This window comes from Sipha flava, unplaced genomic scaffold (assembly GCF_003268045.1).
Source record: "Sipha flava isolate LNK unplaced genomic scaffold, YSA_version1 42_pilon_pilon, whole genome shotgun sequence".
Lineage (NCBI taxonomy): Eukaryota > Metazoa > Arthropoda > Insecta > Hemiptera > Aphididae > Sipha > Sipha flava.
The window spans coordinates 2,921,918-2,946,655 of NW_020273159.1; the positions used below are offsets into that span (position 1 = coordinate 2,921,918).

The following is a 24,738-nucleotide window of genomic DNA, read 5'->3' on the forward strand; positions in this document are numbered from 1 at the left end:
CGACATGGAATAAAAAACAAGCGGATATCCCAATAGCAGACAACATCGTTTATATGTAGTGTGTATACCTTTATCACTTGTAACCACGAATTAAGATATTAATATTAATATTGTTTCTATTATTACATATTTAAAAATTTACACTTATTCGTACCTGTAATCAATGATTATCTCCGCGATATAAAACCATACACATATGAAGATATGAAGGGCGCTTAAAACACTATTACAGATAAGATGGTTCTCTTATTAGATCATATACTATGGATGGAGCTATTCCCATTTAATCAATGAAATAAAGTTGATGCCAATATAATAATGATGAGCGTAATCGACATATACAATTGAGTTAACTCGATTATAAAAATAATCGAGATATTTTGATTATCAAAATAATAATTCGATTATATAACCGAGAGATTATTTTGGGGTGATATCTCGTTTATTAAAATAATAATTCAATTATATACCTAAGAGATTATTTCGAGTGATACCTCGTTTATTTTAAAAACAATCAATTCTTGATCCCGAATTGTATATTGAATGAAAAAAATATTTTGAATGATTTTCATGGTTCGATGGAGGGAGGGAGGAATACTATTTTTAATCTTCATAACCGAATACATAAATAATAATTGTTGACTTTGAGTTTTTGTATTTTCGACTCGTGGGACTCGTTATTGTACAAATATTGATGGGTATTGACGGTTATTCTTAGTTGTTTGACATAAATATATAGCCAGTGCTCGACTTGAGGGGGGGACGCATGGGGACGAAGTACCCCAACTAATTTTCAGAAATTTTAGCATCCTCCTACTATTATTATGTTATAATTATAACACTTTACAAGTTTTGGGGACGCTCTTTTTTTTAAAAGTAAACACAGACCTCCTTTAATTTTTCCAAGTCGAGCACTGTATATAGCTATAATTTTTGAATTACTCAACCACAAAACGACAACAATTTCTCGGAACGTTTATATATAAAATTATATTATATTTCAATTTCATTTAGAATGATTATTTCGAGGCATCTCATAATTATAAAAATGTCTCGGTTATAATATTTAATATTTCGATTAATGAATCATTCGATTTGTCGCGTCCCGAGTAGTCACACAATAACAATTACATAATAAGGGAGTTTATATGAATATCAAAACCACATAAGAAATTCAAAATTCATAAGAAATGATTGTATTTTCACTATCGTTTTCATACACACACACACACACACACTTGCGTCCATCGGATATAAAAAAGATCGGGAAACAAGGGCAAGTCAGACGAGTTCAGACTATGCAACACTGAGCACCATCATATGGTGCTTATGGTATGTCATGGTCTGGACTTAGAATAAATACTATCAACAGTTAAATTAAATATCTGGACTTAGAAATATTTAGCAATATTAAGAAATACTTAGAATTATTTTAATAGTTTAATTGTCAGGACTTAGAATTTTAACAGCTAATTTAATTTATTGCACTTAGAATAATTTTAACAGTTTTAATAAATTACTTTATCACAACTGGCTTTCATTATTTCAACATTATACCTACTTCTAAGCGTTGAATAGACGTAAGAACATCGATTAATTTTTTAAAAAGGTGGTGTCAGTTACTGTGACTTCCAACCGGTACTGCGAGATGTTGGAGAACTTTTTACGTCCGAAAATTGAAGAGTACGAAAATATTGATGTCTTCTGGTTTCAACAGAATAGGGCTACAACCCGTTGTTCTCGTGCTGTTTTGTAAAAAAATGTTTCCTGGTCGCCTGATATCCTTAAAGGAAAACATTACCTCCTCGCTACCCTGATGTGAGCCTATGTGACTATTTCTCATGGGGATATCTCAAATATGAAGTTTTCAAACATCAATCTAGAACCATTGAAAAACTAAAAGAGGTTATCCATCAAGAAATCTCTACGATTCCACTCGATATGTTGGTAGAGTGATAGAAAACTTTCGAGAACGACTCCGTATGTGTATTGCTCGCCAAGACAATTATTTAGATAATATATTTTTTAAAAAATAATAAAAAAAAAACCATACATAATATAGTTTTTAAAAATATAAATTTTTTTTCTATATTGTGTTTTTTTTTTTAATTCTCGGAAATGTGGGAGTCCATTATGCCGCACTTGTATATGATATATACCAGAGGTGGCCAAACTTATTTCGACCACGATCTACTAAAAATATACTACACCTTTGAAGATCGACTTTCTTGGAAAATTTTTTTATAAACCAGAATAAAATATAAAACTTATCGACAGTTTGTTCATAATCACCACGATTAATTTTCGTACACGTGGCCTAAAAATAAATTCTAACATGATCGACTCAGAAATCATCCGCGATCGACCGTTTGGCCGCCCCTGATATATACTACCATTGATTATAGAATAGGCTATAATAGACTATTCTATAATCAATGATACTACTCATATATCCATATTTAGTATATTATCTAAAATGATTCCTATAGCATTGAGACAGATAAACAATATTATTGTATTGTTCTATCTCGATGTTCCAAAGTAAACTACGACGGAATAGTTTCTTATCTGATAGTTATTTTTATTCTCTGATGACAAGGTGTATCCAGCAACAACAGTATAATGACACAAAAATATTATATATTTAAAAATAATGTATTCAATATTCGACAATTTCTTCTAACAAATTTTTTCTAGCCCCGACATGATCTATTTTGAATAATTGTAGATATTATATCATATAACGTATTTTGGTTATAATATAATTAAATTAAATAATTAGGTACGAATGATAACAAAAAAATGACCCCGCGTCTATATGACATAAGCCCTTTTACTACTGAAAATTCTGTCATTTCTGTATATATAGGCGATTCTCGTGGCTTCTTTTAGTACTAAAAAACCATAAATACGCATTCTACATATGATATAGGACATTATTCCAAGAAAAAAAAATTTTGACAAAATCCGACATAGGCCCTTATTCGACGGAACCAATCAATTAGTAAAAATAAACTAAAAAAATTTAAATGCCACATTGCTGTTTTATCCGTGTGTCTCAACAGTGTCAAACAGAGCCATGTCAAACATTTCAGGGCCCCGGGGCAAAATTTTTTCTACGAGACCACTGGGCATAGGTAGTATATTAAGTGCAGATAAGGGTGACCCCTTACTTTTAAGAAACTACGGCGCCCGAGGGTAATTGCCCCCTTTAACACGGTACTGGTGTTAAATATCCATTTTGGAGTTCTCAAAACTCTTGAGCATGGGCTATTGTAAGAAATGGCATTAGGAATTTAGGAATTCAATTTTACAAACGTTATAAAGTTTGCTCAAAACTTTTATTATATTATATTATACATTTGTGATTTAATCTGTTATCATTTAGTATCAACATATTTAGTGATTTCGTGACGTTATCAAAATGTTCAAAAAGCGAAAAGTGTATTTAAAAATTATATTAAATTATTAATTTGTTTACGTGCTCTCCAGCTGAAAATTAACGGGATGCCGGTGCTCTTGAGACTGCTTAATTGTTTTTTAAAATAATAGTCAAAATGGTATCTCGCGTTACTTTAGTAAGTTAAACATTAAATGTCAATTCTTTAAATTAAAATATCGATGTGCTTTATCTTTCTTACATATTAGTACACATTAGTATACCTTTTTGTTTGTTATAAAATATAAAATTTATATTTTTAGCTCGATGCCCATGTTCTTGATGAACACATCACTAAAATATTTATCAACCAAACCTTGAAGGTTTTTAAATTTTTACCAGTAAGTGTTATCTTTATTTTAAGTTGATTGATTATGTTAGTAAATAATAAATATTGTAATTAGTATCCAGGGCATCAAATACTAATAACCATTTTTATAAATTTAGTAGTTTCAGAAAAAGTATTTATTTAATTATTATTAATTCTAACATTATGGATTTGTAATTTTATTCATTTTCATCATACAGTACTTAAAATTCACACAATATTTTATAAACTTACTATTATTATATGTTCTTATAAGATTTAAGTTTATAATTTATTCAAATTATCTTGATTTTAATATTATTTAATCAATTTAAATTTTTTTTATATATTTCTTATGATTTTACGTACATTATGTATTAACTTTGTTAGTTATATAATACTACATTTTTAAAATGATTTTAACTACAGTAATATATATTTAATTATTTCTGTTTGAAGTTTTTAAATAAATTAATTGAAGTTGAGGATTTTAAACAAAATATGATATTGATTCATTTTATTTTTACAATTTAATTTTAGCCCTTTTATAATATAAATTTAGTAACATTAATAAATGCCATTTAATAATAGGTGGATAGTTGAACAAAAATTAATATTCTGCTGTAGATACTTAAGTAATTTTAAATGAATGTTCTATTATTAGTGTTCTCAATTGATCTGAAAATAATTATGTTACCAATTATTGATGAGTTTTAAGGCTAATTGGTAGTTATGATTAATTTTTGTAGAGCTTTTATCTAAGAAATTATTGTTTCATCTATAATATAGTAAAATGGTAAATAAAAATATATTTTCTAGACCAAAATTTGGAATACAGTACAGATTAATAGGAACTTCTATTTGAAGCTGATTTGATTATATGGTAGAATAGAATTTGGCCTCTCATATTAGTCAGTTATTATAGTATTAATATTATTCATTTATATAACTGTTATTAATTGGAATTTATTATAATTACATAATATTTAATATAGTATTTACCTAGTGTATTTAATTTATGTATTATATAAAAAAGTGACAGGGTGACAAAGAGATTTGAATGAAAAATATGAAAATATTTCTATAACTAATTTTAATTTAAATGGTAATCAGATTTTATTGTATTTTAGTCATGGATTTTAAATAATTTTGAATCTGAAATAAATGCAATCTTACAAATTGTTTTGACTTATGTAAGTTAATAATTTAATATATCAGTAGAACAAATTTTAATTATTGATATTGTATCTTAATTATTTTAGTATTCAGTAGCAAAAATGAAAGCTACATTTGGTCAACAACTGCTTGGTATTAGGTTTAAACCAGATCAACTAACTGACACAAAAATAGCTCTGTTTCAATTTTTTATGGTTGTAGCCAACTACGTTCAATCAAAATCAGAAAGACCATCAAAAAATTTTATAAACAATGTAAAGCATTTAGTAATATAAATATTTGAACATACATTTTTAATCATCATTATTTTAGATTAATGATTTACAATTGATTGTAAATATTTTGAAAACGGCTTCCTTCATGAATTTCCTGTTATTTCTGCATAATGGAAAATATCCAACATTGCTTCAAAGATTTTTAAGTTTATCTCAAGAATCAACACGCAAAAGAAATATTGAGTATACCTTTATGACAAGAGAACTGCTTTGGCATGGATTTTCTGTATGTATTATTTTCACATTATTTTTCTAAAAATTATATTTAATAATACATAAATTACTTTACACTAAACTCAAATGTTGTTGTTTATATTTATTGATATTATATAATACTTTGAATTAGTATTTATTTAAAAAAATATAAAGTGCACTTAGTTGGTTAAATTTATAATATTTGTAACAAATAATTTTACAAAAATTGATTTCTAACTATAAAACCACTAATTTCATGTTTCTATATTTAATGGATAATAAACCCAAGGTTAAATATTTTAACCTATTGACACTTGTTTATTTTATTTTAGGTTAGCCCAATAACTTTACATGTATAAATGTATTATACACTCATATTATAATAAAATATTAATTATTATTACTATATTGTTTGTGTAACTAGTATTAAAACTTCATCTGATGATTCATGCTATTTATATATTTAATTTTTATTTATTACTTTATCTGTGTATAATTGCATGTATTATATTTTCATTTTTAGGAGCTTTTGATGTTCTCTTTACCCCTGATAAATTATCAATCGGTTAAACATAAAATTAACAGACTAATAAATTCAAAATCCAAACATGAAGACAAAAAATGGGTTGATAAAATTCCATTAATGAGTGCCAGAATTGTTTGCTCAATTTGTCACGATAAACCTGTGTTACCTCATCATATTAAATGTTCTCATGTTTTTTGCTTCTACTGTATAAGTGTAAGAAAATAAATATCAATAATTTTTATTTATAAAATAATATTGAAAATAAAGTTTTTTGCTAATTATTAATTTTTTTTTTAGTCAATGAGAATGGTGGACGAACAATTTGAATGTCCCGAGTGTGATCATTTTGAAAAAAAAATAATACCTGTGATACTCAATTAAATTGATGAAAAATGGATGCTGTTTTGGGCTAAATACTTCTTGTTATTGTTATTATTTTATTATTTAAGATTTTATAAAATGGATTTGTGCTAATATAAATATATATATATATACATATTGTATTTATAATTAATTTTTTTTTTGTTATATACATGCTAAATATAAAACATCACACAATAAAAGAATTTAATTTATAATCAAATCCTTAAGAAACAGGATGTACATTATTATATTACATTATATCTAAAAAAAAAAACTTTTAACAAAATTCTATATATTTTTTTAGATTATTATAATATTTATTTTAGCATTTTTATTATGAACAATAACACAATGTTTTGTTTTAGCTAACTGAATAATAGCAGATAGAATTCACAGGCTTAATATCCACCACTAACAGCGATCGATGTTCCAGTAATGTATGAACTCTTTTCGGAAGCCAAAAATATTACGGTTTCGGCAATTTCTACAAAAATCACAAAAACAATTAAATAAATTAATAAAAATAATTTCCATTAAATTAATGTTTGAAATATTAATTAAAATAATTAATATTCATAAGTTACCAAATAATACGTTTGAATCTTAAATTATAAATTCCATTAGGAATAACAAAAGTATTTTTTAAAGAGGAAAAAAATTTAATCATTTGTAGATCACATATTTAATAACATATTTTTTTTAAAAATAAATCGTATTTATCCCGAGGTAAAAATGTATGTATTTTTTTAATAAATAATTGCTTAAATGTTTTGAAATGAATAATAATCAGATTAATTTAAATTTCATATATGTTATAATTAAGTTAATGACAAAAGCAATCCTATTATAAGTATATGTAGTGTATACATTTTTATAAATAGATGAATCATTTAAAATAAATTTATTAACATTAGTTTATTATCCTATATAATTTAACAATATAATTAAATTAAAATTACAAGTAAACGTAATTACAAAATAATATTTTGAATTTTATAATTTATAAATAATACCTATGATTAATGACAGAAATTAAAATAAAATAATTGCAATTAAAAAACAATGAATTTTTTATATCATATTGGATGACTTCTAATTTACATGAATATTACCTACCTATATAATTTTATGTACATATAATTTTAATTAACTTAACATGCAAATATTAACTATGAATTCTATGAATATAATATGTTGCCTAATTGATACCTTTAGGTTCTATACACATTTAAAAAATATAATTATTAATTGAATTAACAATGGTTAAAAGATATGCAAATAACAATTTTAGTAATGGTACCACAATGTTTTCAACTAATCAATATCATTGACTTTACAATTACAAATTTAAATCTATAATTCAATAACAATTACCTGCGGAGTCAGCAAATCTATTCAAAGGTATAGCTGACTTAAAGTGATCTTTTACTTTGTCAGGTACGATATCAGTCATGGGTGTAATGGTAAATCCAGGTAGTACAGTATTACACCTTATGTTGTATCTATTAACAAATAAATATTATATTTGTAATGGAACCACAAGACATCAATCGCAACTAGTGTACGAATATAGGTGTACAACGAACCGGGCCATTTCCAATGCCACTGTTTTGCTGAACACTTCGACGGCTGCCTTGCTAGCAGAATAATTGCACTGTCCTATATTGCCACGTTGGGCAACGATACTCCCAATGTTAACAATAGAACCCGGCAAGTTCTTGTTCACCAACTCTTTACAAATGGTCTGCGTGACTAAAAAAGTTCCCTTTCAATCAAACCATACAATCCGAACGTTGCAACATTAATGGATAACAAATTAATAACAATGCGCGTAATTGCTGAAACAGTACCTTGACATTGACGTCGAACACGCTCTGGAAATCCTGCATGGACATCTTCAATAGGAAGTTGTCCCTCGTGATTCCGGCGGCGTTGACCACCACCGTTGGTGGGCCGTTATAGTCCGCGAACACCTGTTGCATCACGGTGCCTACGGATTCGGCGTCGGACACGTCCAGACAATAGCTCTTGTGGCCGTCCCCTGAAACCAAGCACAAAGAATGATCGAACCAACCGGCGCACGTGTTCGTTTATTATAACGTTCACATTAACTCGGACACGACCGATAAGTAAGATAGTACTACTCACCTGCGAGTTCCGCGACCGTTGACTGTACGTTTTTGATGTCCACGTCCGCCGCCACTATCGTAGCGCCTTCACGGGCCATCAAACGGCAGATCGCACGACCAATACCACCGCCGGCGCCTGCGACAATCACATAATAAATCAATATACAAGTTTCGACGTTTTATTTTCGAAATATTATCACTGTCCACGGTCCAGATGCTTACCCGTCACGAAAGCTAATTTTCCCGGCAACATAACCACACACTGTAACAGCTGTCGATTGGAAACGTTTGCGTACACGCGCCGATCAATGACAAAGTTGATTGTTTTCAAATGACTTTACGAGCGCTTCGAAACGGTTCGACCGTTGAGCTGGACGGATAGGTTATACCTAGTTCGTTACTAACGAATGAAGGTGAAATACTGTCGCAACGTTTTCAAGTTCAAACCGGTGTCAGAACTCACGCACACGGTGACTGTCGTGATGCGATCAGCTGGTGCGGTAACGACAGCTATGCACAACAATTGTAACGAATAGATGTACGTTAAACTGCGTTCAGCTCGATTTTACGATTTGTTCAACCGTGAATATTCAAATCAAGGGCGTATTTTAAGTTGAGGCCATGGGGGGGGAACTAATTTTTCTTCAACAAAAACTAAAAAATAATTTACAGTTCATTACAGGGACGTACCCAAAGGAGGGTTTTCGGGTGCGGACCCTCCCCATTGAAATTTCTACATACTCAATGGTTTAATAGTAAATAGTACATAGGTAGTGTATTTTAATTTCTCATTTTCTTCAATATACAAAGTTAATAGATTATATAATATACCTATAATGTATAAACTATGTATAATTTATACTGCTTTTTTAATATTATTTATTATTGTTAATTAAATAATGTATTTTTTTATAACATTTTACTACTTACCAAATAAAAATTGATTACAAATTATAGTATCTACCTATTATAATAAACCTTTGTAAAGAATATGTATGATGTGTATGTGTAAATTTATAGTAATAATATTTAGAAAATAATCCCACAAGCAATAATAACTTAACACAATATTACATTAGCCAATGTATTTATAGATATATTTTTCATGATAAGAAGTACGATTAGGTACAAACCATGATAAACAACTTAATCGGCGTAACGACTGTTTTGATAAGGTAGTATGTCAGTGTTGATGAATTTTTTACAACAGAAATTTACAACAACTGTATGATGATGACAAGGGCGTATTCGTGATGTGGCCACGGGGGGGGGGACACTAATTTTTTTTCAATACAAACTTAAAAATAATTTGAAATTGAATTAAATATTTATTTAATAAATATATTTAAAACCTACTGCATATAAAATAAGTAATAATAATAACAACACAAATAGTTCTTATATTAAAGTTGTACCTTCAGTCAGAATCCTGTATAAAAAAACAACAAATAATCATAGTAGTAATAGTAACTATTAATTATTTTTTAAATAATTTAAAAAACAATTAAGATAGGTAACTTAATTTAACAAATATCTCAGTAGAAAACATAAGGTTGGTAAGTAGTCAATTAACAAATTCCAAATTTCTTTTTTTCATTTTGGCAAATTTGTTGATTGTTTCATCAACGGATACAATAATATTTTTATGCACATGCAGCAAAACCAAACCTGTTAGTCTATGCTGGCCTATTCTTGAGCTTAAATATGTTTTCAATTTATAAAAATATATTTTTTGCCAATATTTGCAAGTTAAAGAATATGGAAACAAATATTGTCAATTATTGTGATTATTATTTAGGTTAGAGACTTCTAGCTCAATAAAATAAACAAATATGCCTGCATTTGTACATAAAAAATGACTAAATACCTATGCACAACAAAAAGTACCAGATATTTCGTTGTAAAAAAAAAAAAAAATAGGGGAGTAAAATAATTAAGAACTTATATAGCTCTAATAAATACAAAAATATACAATATGCATAAATGCACAAAAAAATGACTAATTAGTAAATATGAGGTAAAAATATTTTTACTTTAAATTACTTTATATTATCTGATAAAAACTTCGGTTATTGCACAGACTTCTACACTAAACTAGTATAGAAATCTGTGGGTTATTGTTATAAATGCTTATAACCATATTATCCGTGGAAGATAATACCATTATTTGTTCCACAACCAAAAATGTTATGATATAAGAAGATAAACAAAAATTGATACCCATGACCAAATTGATATATTATTGAATTTATTATCACATTTTAATGATAGACTAATAATTTGTATTCCTAATTATTTATACATTACATTTTTTAAATAAATCAATGTATTATATTCAAAAAAATACAAGCCATGGGGGCAAATGCCCCCTCCCCTCAAATACGCCATTTATTCAAATAAACGGTATTGAACTTTACCATTTCGATTTGAATTCAATATTTTAGAGACGATTAATTAGTTTTTATTTCTATAATTGTCTAGCATGTAAACTTTTAGGCAAAGTAAGTAATAGTAATTTTGAACCATTTCGAGTTTCACCAATTACTTTTTAAGTATAAATTGTTAAGACTCTTATACTCAATCGTTAAAATTAAATATACTTATGTATACATGTATAATGGCGTATGCAGTAAAATGTTTCATGTCTATTATTTTACTTCAGATACCATTATTACTAGTATAATTAAACAATACTTATACAGTCACATAACGGAAATATAAATAGCCAGATATGAAAATACTTATAATCGGATAGTCGGATGTTCCATTAAGTACATAGGTACTAATAAGTTATTAATAGAGAACGGATTTATATGTAAATACATATTTTTATTAAAACGAGATATTTAAGATTCGATAAGAAACGTTCATGATTTAAATCATTCCTATTAATATGATACTACTTTTATTTTACATATTTTTACATATTTTGGTATAATTACATATTTTTACATATTTGACTAATTTGTAAATATTTTTAAACATATTTTATCATTTCACGTCTTCTTCGTATGAAAATACAAGAAATTATTTCTAATTTAGATCTAGTAACTTCTATCGCTATAAGAAAAGCTTAAAATATTATGCAAAATGAAACATTGAAAACTAATTTAATTTTCATTTCAGTGAATTTTAGTTTTATTGCACATACATTTACAAAATTAGAAAAAAAATATGTCCTTAAATGATAGTATGCAAATTGTCGAATCAACGATTGAAAAATGAAATCTCTTAAACGGACCAACAGGAGATTTTGTAAAATAGAAAATTAATGCTGTTACAAAAAAAAATTCCAGGCGATATTGATTTTAAATTAATCAATGACATAATCAGTGGTAGACACCATTCTAAAAATTTAGAATTATCGCCTTCTGATATTATGCGCTTCAAATATGCTTTAATCAACCGATGTAGGTTGATGCGGAACGATCATTTAGCCGTTTTAAAAATATATTAAGATCTAATAGGCGACATATAATATTTAATAATTTAAAAGATATTGTAATAATTCAATGCAACAAATCATTTTGATAGTTTAATAATTATAATTTTTTTTTTTTCAATTCAATTTTTTTCTTACATATTTGGATGTTTTTAGCACATATTTTATAAATTATACTTACATACATATGTACATATTTCTGTATTTTTATTACATATAAATCCGTTCCCTAGTTATTAATAATAACTAGTAACTAACTGTAATTATTTTATTACAAATGAAATATTTTTAAATTGTAATAATAATTGTAATATTCTTACTATAGCCTATAGGTACGTATCATACATTGTACATATTAATATATTATTATAATTTTTAAAATTATTTTTATTCCTGTTAATATGACAAATATAAAAAAATATATTAATATGAATATACCTAATAAGTCAATAATAACACTTAATTCTATAAAAAAAAAATCCGTCCTTGGCTATAAGCCCAATGCCGCAACTACTGGTGGTGCAAGGGGTGCTCAAAACCCCCGGGTCCCCGTTAAATCATAACAATAGTCCGGTGGCCGAACCATAGAGTAATAATCGATGCCCTATAGGCCTAACGATTTGGAACGTTATTTTTTCTAAATTATTATTGATACAATTTACAATGATATACTATATTATGTCTTATCGGAATGAAAATAATAATTCAATAATGCAGATATTAATAAGAATTAAATTATATACTTATAATCTAAAAATAGAAGGTTTTTGTTTACCATAATGTATTTCTAGTGACTAGGTATGTTTATCGCACAGTGCAACCCGCATTTTCATTTGCCAAGACTCTCCAAGCCGCCACGGCACGTCTTATATACGTACCTATTATTATTATTATATATTATATAGGTTTATGATATTTATAGTTTTACATTATTAATAATTCCCAATTTCCTATAATTTAATCACATAATTTAACCCGCCGATCTGTCTTGGTAGAATGTATATTGTAGCAGCTACATTGCGTATACTGTGAACACTGATATAATATGTTAAAATTATAATAATGTTTAATATTTAATAATAAATAAAGAATAATAATTTAGTATTTACCATCGATTACCGTGTTTTTATTAATTTTTGTTTAAAAAATCTATGAACAATGAGCTCGAAAGTTAAAAGTGGCTCTAAAAAACAGCAATTGAAAGAAAAAGAATTACTTGTAAAAGCAGGAACTCATCCAAAGCAAAAAAACTATGGTCCTTCGTAAAAAACATTGATGATGTTGAAGTAGCTACCACCTACATATTTTTACTGAACGGACTTCTGTATTATTAAGTATGTTTTATGTATAAAACATTAATTCATTAATATCTGTGATCTGTTTAATAACTTTTATATATCTAATTGATAAATAATACATACATTTAATTTTTTATCTTTTTTAACTTTTTTAACTTTTATATATCTAATAAATAAATAATACTTAAATTTAATTTTTTAACTTCTTTTTACTTTTAATATAGGTAGGTACCTAGTATCTAGTTAATTTTAGTTGCATTTAAATTTAAATTTGGTACCTACTACATTATTAATGTTTTAGATCTTGGAACATATTTTATTACTTTTTTGTTAGTACTAACCTATAGGTATTATAAAATTATTTACCTATTGTTTTATAATATTTTTGAATAATTTTTTATTTAATTTTATATTATAAGAATCTTTTGCTAAAAATTAAACTCTACCCGTCTGTCCTATACAATTTAACAATTATTCTAAATTATTGGGCAAATTATAAATTGTTTTTACTGCAAGATTAGAATTAATACATTAATTGTAATTTATTTGTATAAATTAGGTAAAAATGAACTTGGATAATAATGTTCATGGTAGTATTGCAACAATTGGTCCGAATGTACTTGTTACAAATTTGACAAAATGTAAAAAAAAAAAGTAAAAAAAAAATAATGTTAATAAAACTAATAAAAATAACTTACATTTAAATAATAAAAAATAATCTAATTTAAGTTCCTTTTATTTACCTAAAATTATAAAATACTATTAAATTACTGAATTTAAAAGTTATCAAACTTAATATTTTTGAACTTAGGTAACTTAGGTCCTTATAATTTTTTTACATAATTAAATTTTAATGTTGCGTAACTAAAATATTAATATTAATATATTTTGGTGTAGGAGCTTGAAATCAGTACTTCATTACTACTTGAAAGTTCAGCTGGGGATGTGGATTGGAATGAAATGTTGTCAAATGAAGTGGATTTGGATGATGGTATATAAAATTATTATTTACTGCTATTTATTTATTTTATTGAACAATAGAATGTTTAAATAATGTTTTTTACTTATCAATGTGTATTAAGAATTTTTATTAAATTCATTTGTTCTAATTTATAAACAAATATTTTCACAGGATTGGATTTGAATTTAGAATTTCCAACAGATCGAGGGCATTTTCCAGAGACATTAACTATTTTCAGTTTAAAAAAACATTATTTTGTATGGTCTATGCAAGCCTTCAAATGATTTTGTGTTGTGCTCAAACACAATGTATACTGATGGAAAAAGTAATCAACGACATTTTTCTAGTAACTTCTATTATGTCATAACTAAAATGGGTAGTAAAATACCCTGAATTTGGCTATGTTATTGTGTTGTTTTACAAAAAACATATTGTTAAACTTGTTGGTTGTTTGCTGTTAGAAGAGGCAATATGTTTAAGACTAACTGGATTAATGGCATAAATGATTGGCAACATTTAACCCAAAAAGCTATTGAACACGAAATATCTTTACAACACGTAGAGGAAATGAAATTATGATTACTGTGGGCAAAGAATAATACAACAGAAAAAAAATTAGAACAGCAATGTGTGCAGAAGCTCAATTCTGGAGGGATGTCTTAACAAGACTTATTCAAATACTATTGTTCCTCACTGCAGGTAATATAGCTCTCAGAGGAAATGAAGGTAAAGTAAATAATAATTCAGAAGGTAACTTTTTATGTACAGTGAAGCTTTTAGCACAATTTGATCCTCTATTAAGTAAGCTTTTATACACTGAAGAATCTAAAGTAAAATATTTAAGTTGGAAAATTCAGAATCAAATCATTGAACTGTTAGCTTCAGAAACAATGAAGATTTTATGTGAAGAAATTAGAAATGCTTAGTGTTTCACAATTATTATGGACAGCACACAAGATATAACAAAACTTGACCAAGCGAGTTTCATTTTTAGATATGTTAATTATGACAAACATACATTAGATGTCATAGAATCATTTTTAGGATTTTATAAATTGACAAAACACGGTGTTGAAGATCATGTAAATTTAATTTATGATGTATTAAATAAATGTAATTTAGACATAAACAAATGTCGAGGACAAGGCTACGATGGTGCTGCAGTTATGAGTGGTATGTTCTCTGGTGTTCAGAAACGCATATCCAATATAGTTCCGAATGCTTCATATGTCCATTGCTCTGATCATAACTTGAATTTACAATTGCATCGGCAGAACGCTCATCTTCTAAACTAAAATTAATAAAAAATTATTTACGAAATTCAATTTCTCAAGAAATTCTTTCAAATATAAGCATTTTAAACATAGAAAAAGCACGGACCAATGAATTAAATATTGATCATATTATTACAAAATTTGCAAATCAAAAAGCAAGAAAAAAAAACTTTTTAAAGTAGATATAAAAATAATTTAATTTATGTTAATTTTAAGTTAAAATAAGTTATTTATTTTTAAATATTAATATTGTGCATTGAGCTATATCATTATTAATTATATATATATATATATGTATATATGTATAATTGTATAAATAATAAATCTAAAAATTGACTATCATTTAGACAGTGTTTTATCAATTTATTATTTAAGCCATCAAGGTGTTTCACAAAGTAGTATTATATTATTTTATCAAAAAATTGAAACTAATGAATGCATTAAAATCATAATAATTATTATAATAAAAAATCCTAAATATAACCATAACAAAATAAGAAAAATAATACATTTTACTGACCATTATATTTTTAATTTGGTTATGATGTGCGGCTGATGACATATTGCATTTTAAGTGGACCAAGAAAGAAATAAAACAATTTAAAGAGCTCACTTTACTCCTTATCAACCTAAATACAGTTAATTCACTGAACTTCAGTGTACATTATTAACTACATAATATAAAAGTGTAATTTGTCATCTACATTTGAATTTTAATGTATATTCAACTTGCAAGCAATATTTTGATCCTGTTGGTACATGGTCATATAATATGGACCCAATAATATTTTCTTGCATACCCACCAGTATATACCAAGTTGCGGCACTGTATAAGACTTTTAGCCTGCCCTTTAATCCGCCACTGATACCAGATCGGTCTAAAATAGCATCTAATTCTTCATCAGTAAAAACTGAAATGAAATAAATTAAAATATAATGTAAACAGCCATAAGAAAAATTAGTTGAAATATTAAACAAAAAATTTAAATACTTACTAAATCCATTTGAATGTATTTTGTAATAATAATCAGATGATTCTAATAATGAATCGGTTCATCAATGCCTGTTATATGATATAGTTAATTTTGAAGTTCTATTTAATGTACCTACCTAAAATATTATAAAACTCAATTAAAATATCATTTCACTAAATCATTCTCAAATTATAAAAATAGTTTAGGCTATGTGTCAATAAAAACAAGTTAAACAGAATAAAAATTTGCTGTAATGTTTACGATAGGCAAATTAGAAAAAAAAAATCTTTTTTTAAATTTCCTACCATATGAATAATATCTTTAAGTATAATGAAATCAGATCTTCCAATATCCTCGTGTCATCCATATATTGTTATGAATATATTAACTGATGAACCCAGTTTAAATCCTTTACGCATTCGTCGTTAACCAAACGTGTAATGCAGATGAGAGAAAGGTTGCTATGTATCGGCTCCAAACAATCTATATTTTTCTAAAAAACTTCCTCCATGACCAAAAACGATTCTCAAACATGTATATTTCCTAAAACTCAAAAAGAATTTATGAATTGAAGAAAAAACACCCTAGTTTATTTATAGTAAACGGTATTAGATTACTAGAGTGCAATATTTTTTGTAATGAAATTGGTTTACAATGTCGTCTGTTTAACAATTAAATATGTACAACAAATGTTATTAATGTTTTCATTTTTATACAGAGCTTAAGACGAAAATAAACAGTTATAAGAAATAATTGTTTGGATATTTACTTTTAATAAAATACTGTAGGTTCATCTGTTATGTCAAGTAAGATTTAGTATCGACCTAAAATTGTTTCATTGATATAATAATTTAAGAATAAGACTCAATAATTGACAAGTTCAATGCAAATGTTTATTGGAATATAATAAGGTAATTGATGTATAATTTATTTATTTTATTTTAATCTCATAAACATAAAATATAATACAAGTAAATTCATACTCTTCATAATTAAAATGGCACAAACTGTTGTATCAATGTATAACTTAAAAGCCTCAAATTTCATGTGTTACCTTAAATTTATATTACATCGAGTTTTATGCTTACAAAATAAAACACATAAAAAAATACAACAATGTTGTCTTGGAATTATAAAATGTTAAGTATAACTATATTAAAATATCTCAGTAGGTAGTCATATTTATTCAACCGCGTTTGAGTCCTGATTAATTTATAATAACTAATGAGTATCGTTGAATTCTAATTAAAATGCATTGGTAATTTATTTGCATGCAAGAAATACATTTAAAAATCGGAAATTTTAGTTAAATATCAATAATTACAGATTAAAATTCATCCACATAAAATTTAGCTAAATCTAAAAAATTTCATAAATGTAAAAAAAAAAATTGGTTTTTCTTCATAAGTTTATCTATATAAAAAAAAAAATACATTAGTACCTAATAATATATTTATAAATTTTGATTTAAGTAATAATAATATTGTAGTCTGAATATTAGAAAATTAAATGTACAATATTGCATAATAAACAGGAAAATAATTATAAGTAAATTTGTGATACAGTTACTTAATTGGTAATGTTTACAATATTAAATATTATTCAGTTCACGAATAAATAACAATTTATTCATCAAAACGACTCTTTTTGAGCTCCAAAGTATCTTCATCATTTTTAGATTTTCTTTTAAGTTCCAATTCTTCATCAACACTTACATCCTGATCAACACTGTCCACCAATGGCTCTTTTGCATCACTTACTTCATGTTCACTATCAATCGTTTCCATTATTTCTGTATCAGTTGGTTCATTTTCTAATGCTTTGTCAATTTCAATAATATTATCTTTGTCTAGTTCAAATTTCTCCATGATACAGTCACCTTTTTCTTGTACTGATGTTGCATTATGTTCTAAACTTAATTTTTCATCATGTTTTCTTAAATCCTCCATATCACTAAATATTTCAAAGTCTGGTAGTTCCTCAGTTACTTTTTCTTTGTGGTGTATCATAATGCTGATACAATAGTTCCGGAAAAAATCATCAACTTTAAGTTTAGATCCATGTACAATATTAACTTGACAAAGTGGAAATGAGTATGTGTCCAACTCATCGTCCTCATCTGTGGAAATAATTATTATCTTATCTGTTTTTATACGAGGTAAAACCATATTAAATTTTTTTCTAAAAACTAGATCATTCAATTGTCTAAGTGTAAAATTTTTTGTATCAAGACGCAAAATAAGTTCTCCAGGAGCAGAACATCCAAAACATTTTGGATTTGGTGATTCAAGTTTTTTATCTTTAACCAGAATTGCTCCTTTGTGATTAGGTTTTGCTCTTAAAAACACACTTTGACAACGTTCATAATTTTCACTTAGTGCTCTCAATGCATGTATTACAATTTGGCCAGCAATTATTGCATTTGCAGTGGCAATGGCTGGAATAATATTGCCGGCCATAGATTTTATGTCAAAATGGCTCTTCAATGGTATTCCAAAAATATTAGATCGAAGATTAGTGCAAGAAACAATAAAGTTCATAAAATCATCATCATCTTTATTCAAATCTAAATTATTTCCATTTGTTAGGTCCGATTTATTTTTAATCTTTACAATAGAATCCTTAAACATGGATACATATTGTGACAATTCTAAAATTTTTAAATCTGATTCATGACTATAATCAGCATAATCTTCCTTTAGTAGTGATTCATTCATAGGAATCAGTTTAACGTTATAATCAGAAACCCACTTTTTCATAATTAATAAGTATTTTATATCATCAATGAAAATTTTTTTGAACATTTTCGTAGGCTCATAATTGTTTTTTATAGACCACTCTCGAGCTGATAATGTAGGTAAATCATTTTTTTCTTTCACTTCCATAGAAACGTCCTCAGAAGTGTAATTTATTCCAAACAGTTGATTAAACAAAAATTTAGCCCAAATTATGCAGTGAATAGGTTCTTTAGGAGTGTTTCTTATAGTACACATAGGATAAGACTTTGGTTCAGGTTTAGGCAAGCATTCATAACACAAACTTACTCCTTTTTTAATAAACTCAACTTGACCACTATAACCCATTGTACCAGATTCAATGAGAGGAATATCAACTGAAAGGCACATGCGGTTAACATGAGCTCGTGCTTTTTTATTATCTAAAGCATTTATAACAAGTTTAAATCTACTAAAAAAACTCACATCATAACCTCTATTCAAAATGTTACCCAAGTAAGATTTAATATTAACATTTGGATTAAACTTCAACACACTCTCTCTTGCAACATGAGATTTAGCTTTTCCTATTGACTGCTTGTTGAACAAGAACTGTCTGTTAAGATTGCTGACCTCAATGGTATCCAAATCAATTACTTCTAGATCGCTAAAACCCATCAGCACAAGATTTTTGAGCACTTCACAACCAATGCCTCCAGCACCAACTATTAGGATTTTGGAATCCTTGATGAGATTTTGCATTTCGGGCTGAAAGACACCCACAATGGTAGCCGCCATGATTGGAGCTGTGGAGACAAATTGATTATAATGTATATTGCGTAAAAATACTAGTCTTTACTTACATACCGGTATTTCTTAAAGTTGAAAATGGTACGTAGAAGATGCTGATCGCAGAGAGTGGTAATGGAACGGCGAATGACGTATAAATTGTACAACAGTGAAAACTTAATGGACGCTTCTTAACTAACGCCAAGAATAGTAAATTCAGGACGTTGTGATACTATTGATACCATTAGAGAATCGATACTTTTCTTTCGATATCCCATCCCTAAGTAAATTATGTCCCTAACACGAGCGCCATTTAATTTTCATTTGAGGAACGATTATTGTTTGATACGGATTAATATCGATAGCGATTGTGGCTCATATTTATAACCCGCGTTGGTTACTGGTAAACGGTATGGCAGTGGTTGATTTGGAATAAAAAACGATTCTTAATCGCAACTGCGATTAGTAATCTATATGGAGTGCAGGATTATTCGATCTTCTAAGATAATGATGTGGTGTATACCTTTATTAATTTTAACCACGAATTAAGATATTAATATCTTATTTTCATCTGGGCATTAATGAAAAAAGTGATCCCAGAAATATATATATTTTATTCAGGATATTTATGAAGGCTCGAGGACTAGTGTTGGGAGCTTGTGTGAGAAACAAATGATTTTAACACAGTGGTTGGTAGAGTTGGCTATATGTGATATTTGCTCACAGGTACTCGGTATGTGTTTACATACCGGTTTTTATTGATATATTGGTATGTATGAATCGATAAATACCACTCGTTTTGTAAATACCGTACAAATTATAAATACTGCTAATACCTCTTTTAATAAATAAATAATCGACAAATGTATAGAAAATAGTTGAGACTTGAGAGCATATATCATTTATATTTATGTTTTTTTATTTTAAGTACTTGTATTCTTAAGGCGTTATTTAACGGTTAACTACTACTTCTCCTGGAGTATGATAAGAAACACAAAAGTACCAACTGCTAACAGCTCAAAAATATGTCCGTAGGAATTTTGTGTTTGTGCATTGTGCAATAATAATTGCACTTGTCTGTTTGATGTTGAATGTTCAACCGAGTTAAATGTGAGTATAACGTGTGCTTCTAATTTTTTACTTTAATAGTATTAATAATAATAATAAGTTTGTATGTACAGTACATCTATGGTGTGTAAAGAACTATACATTATGTAAATGTTCGGCCATGTGCTCTTATGTATTCATATTTGTTCATATAATTTGTGTATAGTATCTTTCTACTTTAATTCTAAAATATATATTGCTAACATATGATAATCATTGTTATATATACGGGTACATATTATATACTTGTTTGATAATTTATCATACTTTTGTATATAATGTTATTATATGCTCTTACAGATATTACTGAAGTGATGGTATAAGTATGTCAATACATGTTATTTATATTGTTATGTTTTAAAAATTTAATTCCAGCGTGTGGATACAATTGTAAATATCTTGTTCTCAATTAGTCTAATTTACTGATTATAATCAAATAATAAAATATGTATTAAAAATCACAAAATTAATCAATTATTAGATGTTTAAAATGATTAATATTTTTAAACATAACAGGGTACAAGTATTATAAAAATCAAAACTGATTTACCTAAGTATGTATAGACATTTTTTTTTTTCAAATAATAATTAGTAATATTTTGGTATTTTATATAGGCTATAATTGAGTTGAATACATATGAATTATGTTATATCTCATCATATGTTTAAAACTATTAGTAGTTGAGAGTTTTTAGTTAAGCAGTATAATTTACAGTTAAATTAAATATTAATTAATACATTTTATATAGGTAATTGGTACAATGTTTGTTTGTTTTTTTAATCAAGCCAATAGTTGTATCATGAATGTAGAAGAATCAATGAACTCTGGTAATGATAGAAAATTAGATTCTAATAATTCAAGTATTGTTATAATTAATTCTGTTGTTGATACGATGCCTAAAATACTGGTATTTTTATGAGAATGTATTGAACTTCCACAAGAAAAACAATGATTGGAAATACCTGCCAAGTGTCAGTACATCAGTAAGTAGGGATATTATGGAAAACAGAATTTTACATATTAATTCTCATAATGTATACGTACATTAAATGTAACATATTTTAGTGTAATAATTTTTAACAGGTCTTAGCTCTTCTCCACTTGCCTGCCATAAGAAACCATCCGCAATGTTCAAATGTTTGTATATTAGATGAATACAATGTCATTGTACAGTATGCCAGACAATTTACTGATTTTCAAGTCATTATAGATCACTTTTTAAGTAATTACATAATTTTATATTTGTAAATGTATTGTATTGTATTTATGTTGTACATTTCAAATAAGTTGTTAATCAAAGGTTGGTAATTAAATAGTTATGTTACTATTTTTTTTTTTCATAATTACTTTCAACTTATTAAGTTAAATTTATGATTTGGTAACTGTAGACTTCTATTTTATTGATCTTGTGTTAATTATTTTAATTTACTTGCCTATCTTTGGTATTAATTACCTATGTTCTACTTAATATGTTTATTTGTTTCTATGAAACATTTTTCTATAATTTGCAATTTTTTATCACATACTTATGTAATGTGTTTATTTTTATTATTTACAGAGATACCGGTTATTATCGGAAATCAATTTTTGTAGAATTTGGAAAATGACAAAGAAACTTACAAGTAATGTTCTTAAAATTTGTATGGCGTTTAATTTATAAATTAAATAATTAATTTAATCCAATACATCAGAGATATGTGATCAAGAGCAGAAAGAAAAAAACCTATTGATTAATTAATTAATTAATTATTAGAGAAAATGTTCAGTAGGTCTATAGAGATCATAACATTTTAGCTTTCTTGAGGAGAACTGGCCATCCCAATGATGGTTATGACAAATTGAACCATATTCTTGAATTTTTTAGTTCAATAAAATTCTTAATAGATAACTATTGATTAAATTGTAGCATAAATATTGCATTAAATAGAGCTTCGTGAGGAGTCATGCTATACTTAGTTAACATTGTTTAATTTTAACTGATTTAGGTACCTACTATAAGTAATATACAATAAACATTATATTATATTTATAAAAGCAGAAAATATCTTATGTAGTACTTGGTACAATTAACATTTTTTCTATCCATCAAGACATCAACTAAAAGTGGTAAAAACTAAATGTTCCCTTGATATTGATAGCACAAAGTTATCACAAAGAAATTAATGTTATATTAATCTGCAAATCAGTAAAGGGGTTTGTATAGGTTAGTTTTATGCATTTTTAATATTTATAAAAAAAGTTGATAATTTACTAAAGAAAAAAAAATAGTTTCCTTTATTGTTAAGTTAAGGAATGAAACAAATTTTTACTATATTAAAGACAGAATATTGAATACATTATTTATTTTATTATAAAAACATAGATTTATAGGTGTTTTATATTATTAATTTTACTGAATTCTATATTCAAGACCGTACCTGGGGGTACAGGGTTTTCTAAAAATGTCAAAAAATGACTTAAAAAGTAACAAACACCAAAAAATGCAAAATAAAAATTAGTTATTTGGAATCACATGCTAATAAAACACATTAATGGCCAGGATAACATTTTCTAAAAAGTTCGAAAAAAAAATGCAAAATGCATCAATTTCCTAGCCCTATTAATCACATTACACAATTATAAACTATACAAGCATTTATTGAAAACATTAAATACATGTAAAATTATAATTGATCAAAATTTAATAATCATGTCAAAATTGTAATTATATATTGTAAAAGATTTCTATCTGTTGACAGAAATCTTGCGCGGAGGTGTTATGGACACACATATATGTTCGCCTTACGATTATTACTATACGGGAGGCCCATATAAACTAGTATTAACAAATCTTGTTATAATCAATACATATGTAATATATAAAAAAATAAAATATATGTAGGCACCAGTAGTACAACGATTAGAATGATGCGCAAATCCAAATCACCAGTATTGATCGTAAGACATATGAAAAGAAGTGCGAAAGGCAGAAATCGTGAATAATCCAGTCATCACACAGTAATGGATGTGCAAATACTGCGAAAGAAAAACGAACAGCGTTATAATAGGGGTATTAATATAGCATTTAAAGGGTTTCAGAAAACATCTGTAATCAGATGCGTTATAGTCCGATTGCAGTACGCACCTTTACGCCAGTAACTTTTCTAAATAATTAAATATTTTGTACTTAGAATATTCACAATGAATAACGAGTTAACTTAAATTTAGTCATTATTTGGAATATCTAAATATATATCCTACGTCAGTGCTGTTGTAATGACGACACGCAATACAGGTATTACATGCAAGCCCGGATTATGATAATTTGGAACCCGGGGCCAAATGATTTTAGGGGCCCATAACCATAATCAAAATATTGATGACCCACACATAAATATATATTTCAGTGACAAAAAAAATTATCTTCTAATTTATAAATTTATTTCTTGGTTTTTTTAATACAAAAATAAAAATTTTATTTGTATAAATATTTTTTTATTTCTTTTTGGGAAGCGAACCCTTTAATTATATAGTCGATATTAATTACCTCCAAAACATCACTCTCTGAACACAAAATAATTAAACTATTTAAATTTGCTCTAGATCTTCTCGTTCTATACTTGTTTTTTATACGAGCTAAAAAAAGTTAAAAAAACGAAAAAACCTACTATCTGCCAGGGGCCTACTGTTTGATATCCGTTGTGGGCTCGGGGCTATGGCCCCACTCTCTTAATCTGGGCTTGATTACATGTAATGTTTTGGTTTGTTGGCCGGAGAGAATAAGCCGCG

At 26.9% G+C, this 24,738-nt stretch overlaps 2 protein-coding genes, 2 long non-coding RNA genes and 1 pseudogene across 5 annotated transcripts; 3 read left to right on the forward strand and 2 right to left on the reverse strand.

The window, feature by feature from the left end:
* The first annotated feature begins 2,777 nt into the window (after positions 1-2,777).
* Positions 2,778-6,412, forward strand: LOC112689217 (peroxisome biogenesis factor 2). Of its 2 annotated transcripts, XM_025562803.1 has the most exons (7): positions 2,778-3,578; positions 3,703-3,780; positions 4,877-4,939; positions 5,009-5,176; positions 5,235-5,423; positions 5,916-6,131; positions 6,216-6,412. In XM_025562803.1, the coding sequence occupies exons 1-7, from the start codon at positions 3,558-3,560 to the stop codon at positions 6,297-6,299; spliced, it is 819 nt and encodes a 272-aa protein (XP_025418588.1). In that variant the 5' UTR covers positions 2,778-3,557; the 3' UTR covers positions 6,300-6,412. The 2 variants fall into 2 exon arrangements, with proteins under 2 accessions (XP_025418588.1, XP_025418589.1); XM_025562804.1 differs by lacking the exon at positions 4,877-4,939 and having other exon boundaries at positions 2,779-3,578.
* Positions 6,413-6,574: 162 nt separating this feature from the next.
* Positions 6,575-9,150, reverse strand: LOC112689218 (estradiol 17-beta-dehydrogenase 8). The gene is made up of 6 exons (XM_025562805.1): positions 8,633-9,150; positions 8,430-8,546; positions 8,132-8,322; positions 7,868-8,046; positions 7,656-7,783; positions 6,575-6,765 (listed from the first exon to the last, which is right to left on the reverse strand). Exons 1-6 carry the CDS (start codon positions 8,661-8,663, stop codon positions 6,680-6,682), a joined length of 732 nt encoding a protein of 243 aa, XP_025418590.1. The 5' UTR covers positions 8,664-9,150; the 3' UTR covers positions 6,575-6,679.
* Positions 9,151-12,932: 3,782 nt separating this feature from the next.
* LOC112689177 lies at positions 12,933-15,539 on the forward strand. The gene is made up of 3 exons (XR_003149104.1): positions 12,933-13,186; positions 14,048-14,141; positions 14,283-15,539. It is a non-coding gene; the product is annotated as an uncharacterized LOC112689177 (long non-coding RNA).
* A 2,314-nt stretch (positions 15,540-17,853) lies between these two features.
* LOC112689128 lies at positions 17,854-20,188 on the reverse strand (annotated as a pseudogene).
* Positions 20,189-20,634: 446 nt separating this feature from the next.
* LOC112689129 lies at positions 20,635-22,911 on the forward strand. The gene is made up of 4 exons (XR_003149100.1): positions 20,635-20,972; positions 21,719-21,953; positions 22,054-22,192; positions 22,529-22,911. It is a non-coding gene; the product is annotated as an uncharacterized LOC112689129 (long non-coding RNA).
* Positions 22,912-24,738: the final 1,827 nt, after the last annotated feature.

Coding starts and splice junctions, on each gene's coding strand:
- LOC112689217 (XM_025562803.1), top strand. CDS start 3,558: ATGGTATCTCGCGTTACTTTA. Junction 3,579..3,702: donor TGGTATCTCGCGTTACTTTA/GTAAGTTAAACA, acceptor TTATATTTTTAG/CTCGATGCCCATGTTCTTGA. Junction 5,424..5,915: donor TGCTTTGGCATGGATTTTCT/GTATGTATTATT, acceptor TTTCATTTTTAG/GAGCTTTTGATGTTCTCTTT.
- LOC112689218 (XM_025562805.1), bottom strand. CDS start 8,663: ATGTTGCCGGGAAAATTAGCTTTCGTGACGG. Junction 8,047..8,131: donor TGTTCGACGTCAATGTCAAG/GTACTGTTTCAG, acceptor TTTGATTGAAAG/GGAACTTTTTTAGTCACGCA. Junction 6,766..7,655: donor TAGATTTGCTGACTCCGCAG/GTAATTGTTATT, acceptor TGATTTTTGTAG/AAATTGCCGAAACCGTAATA.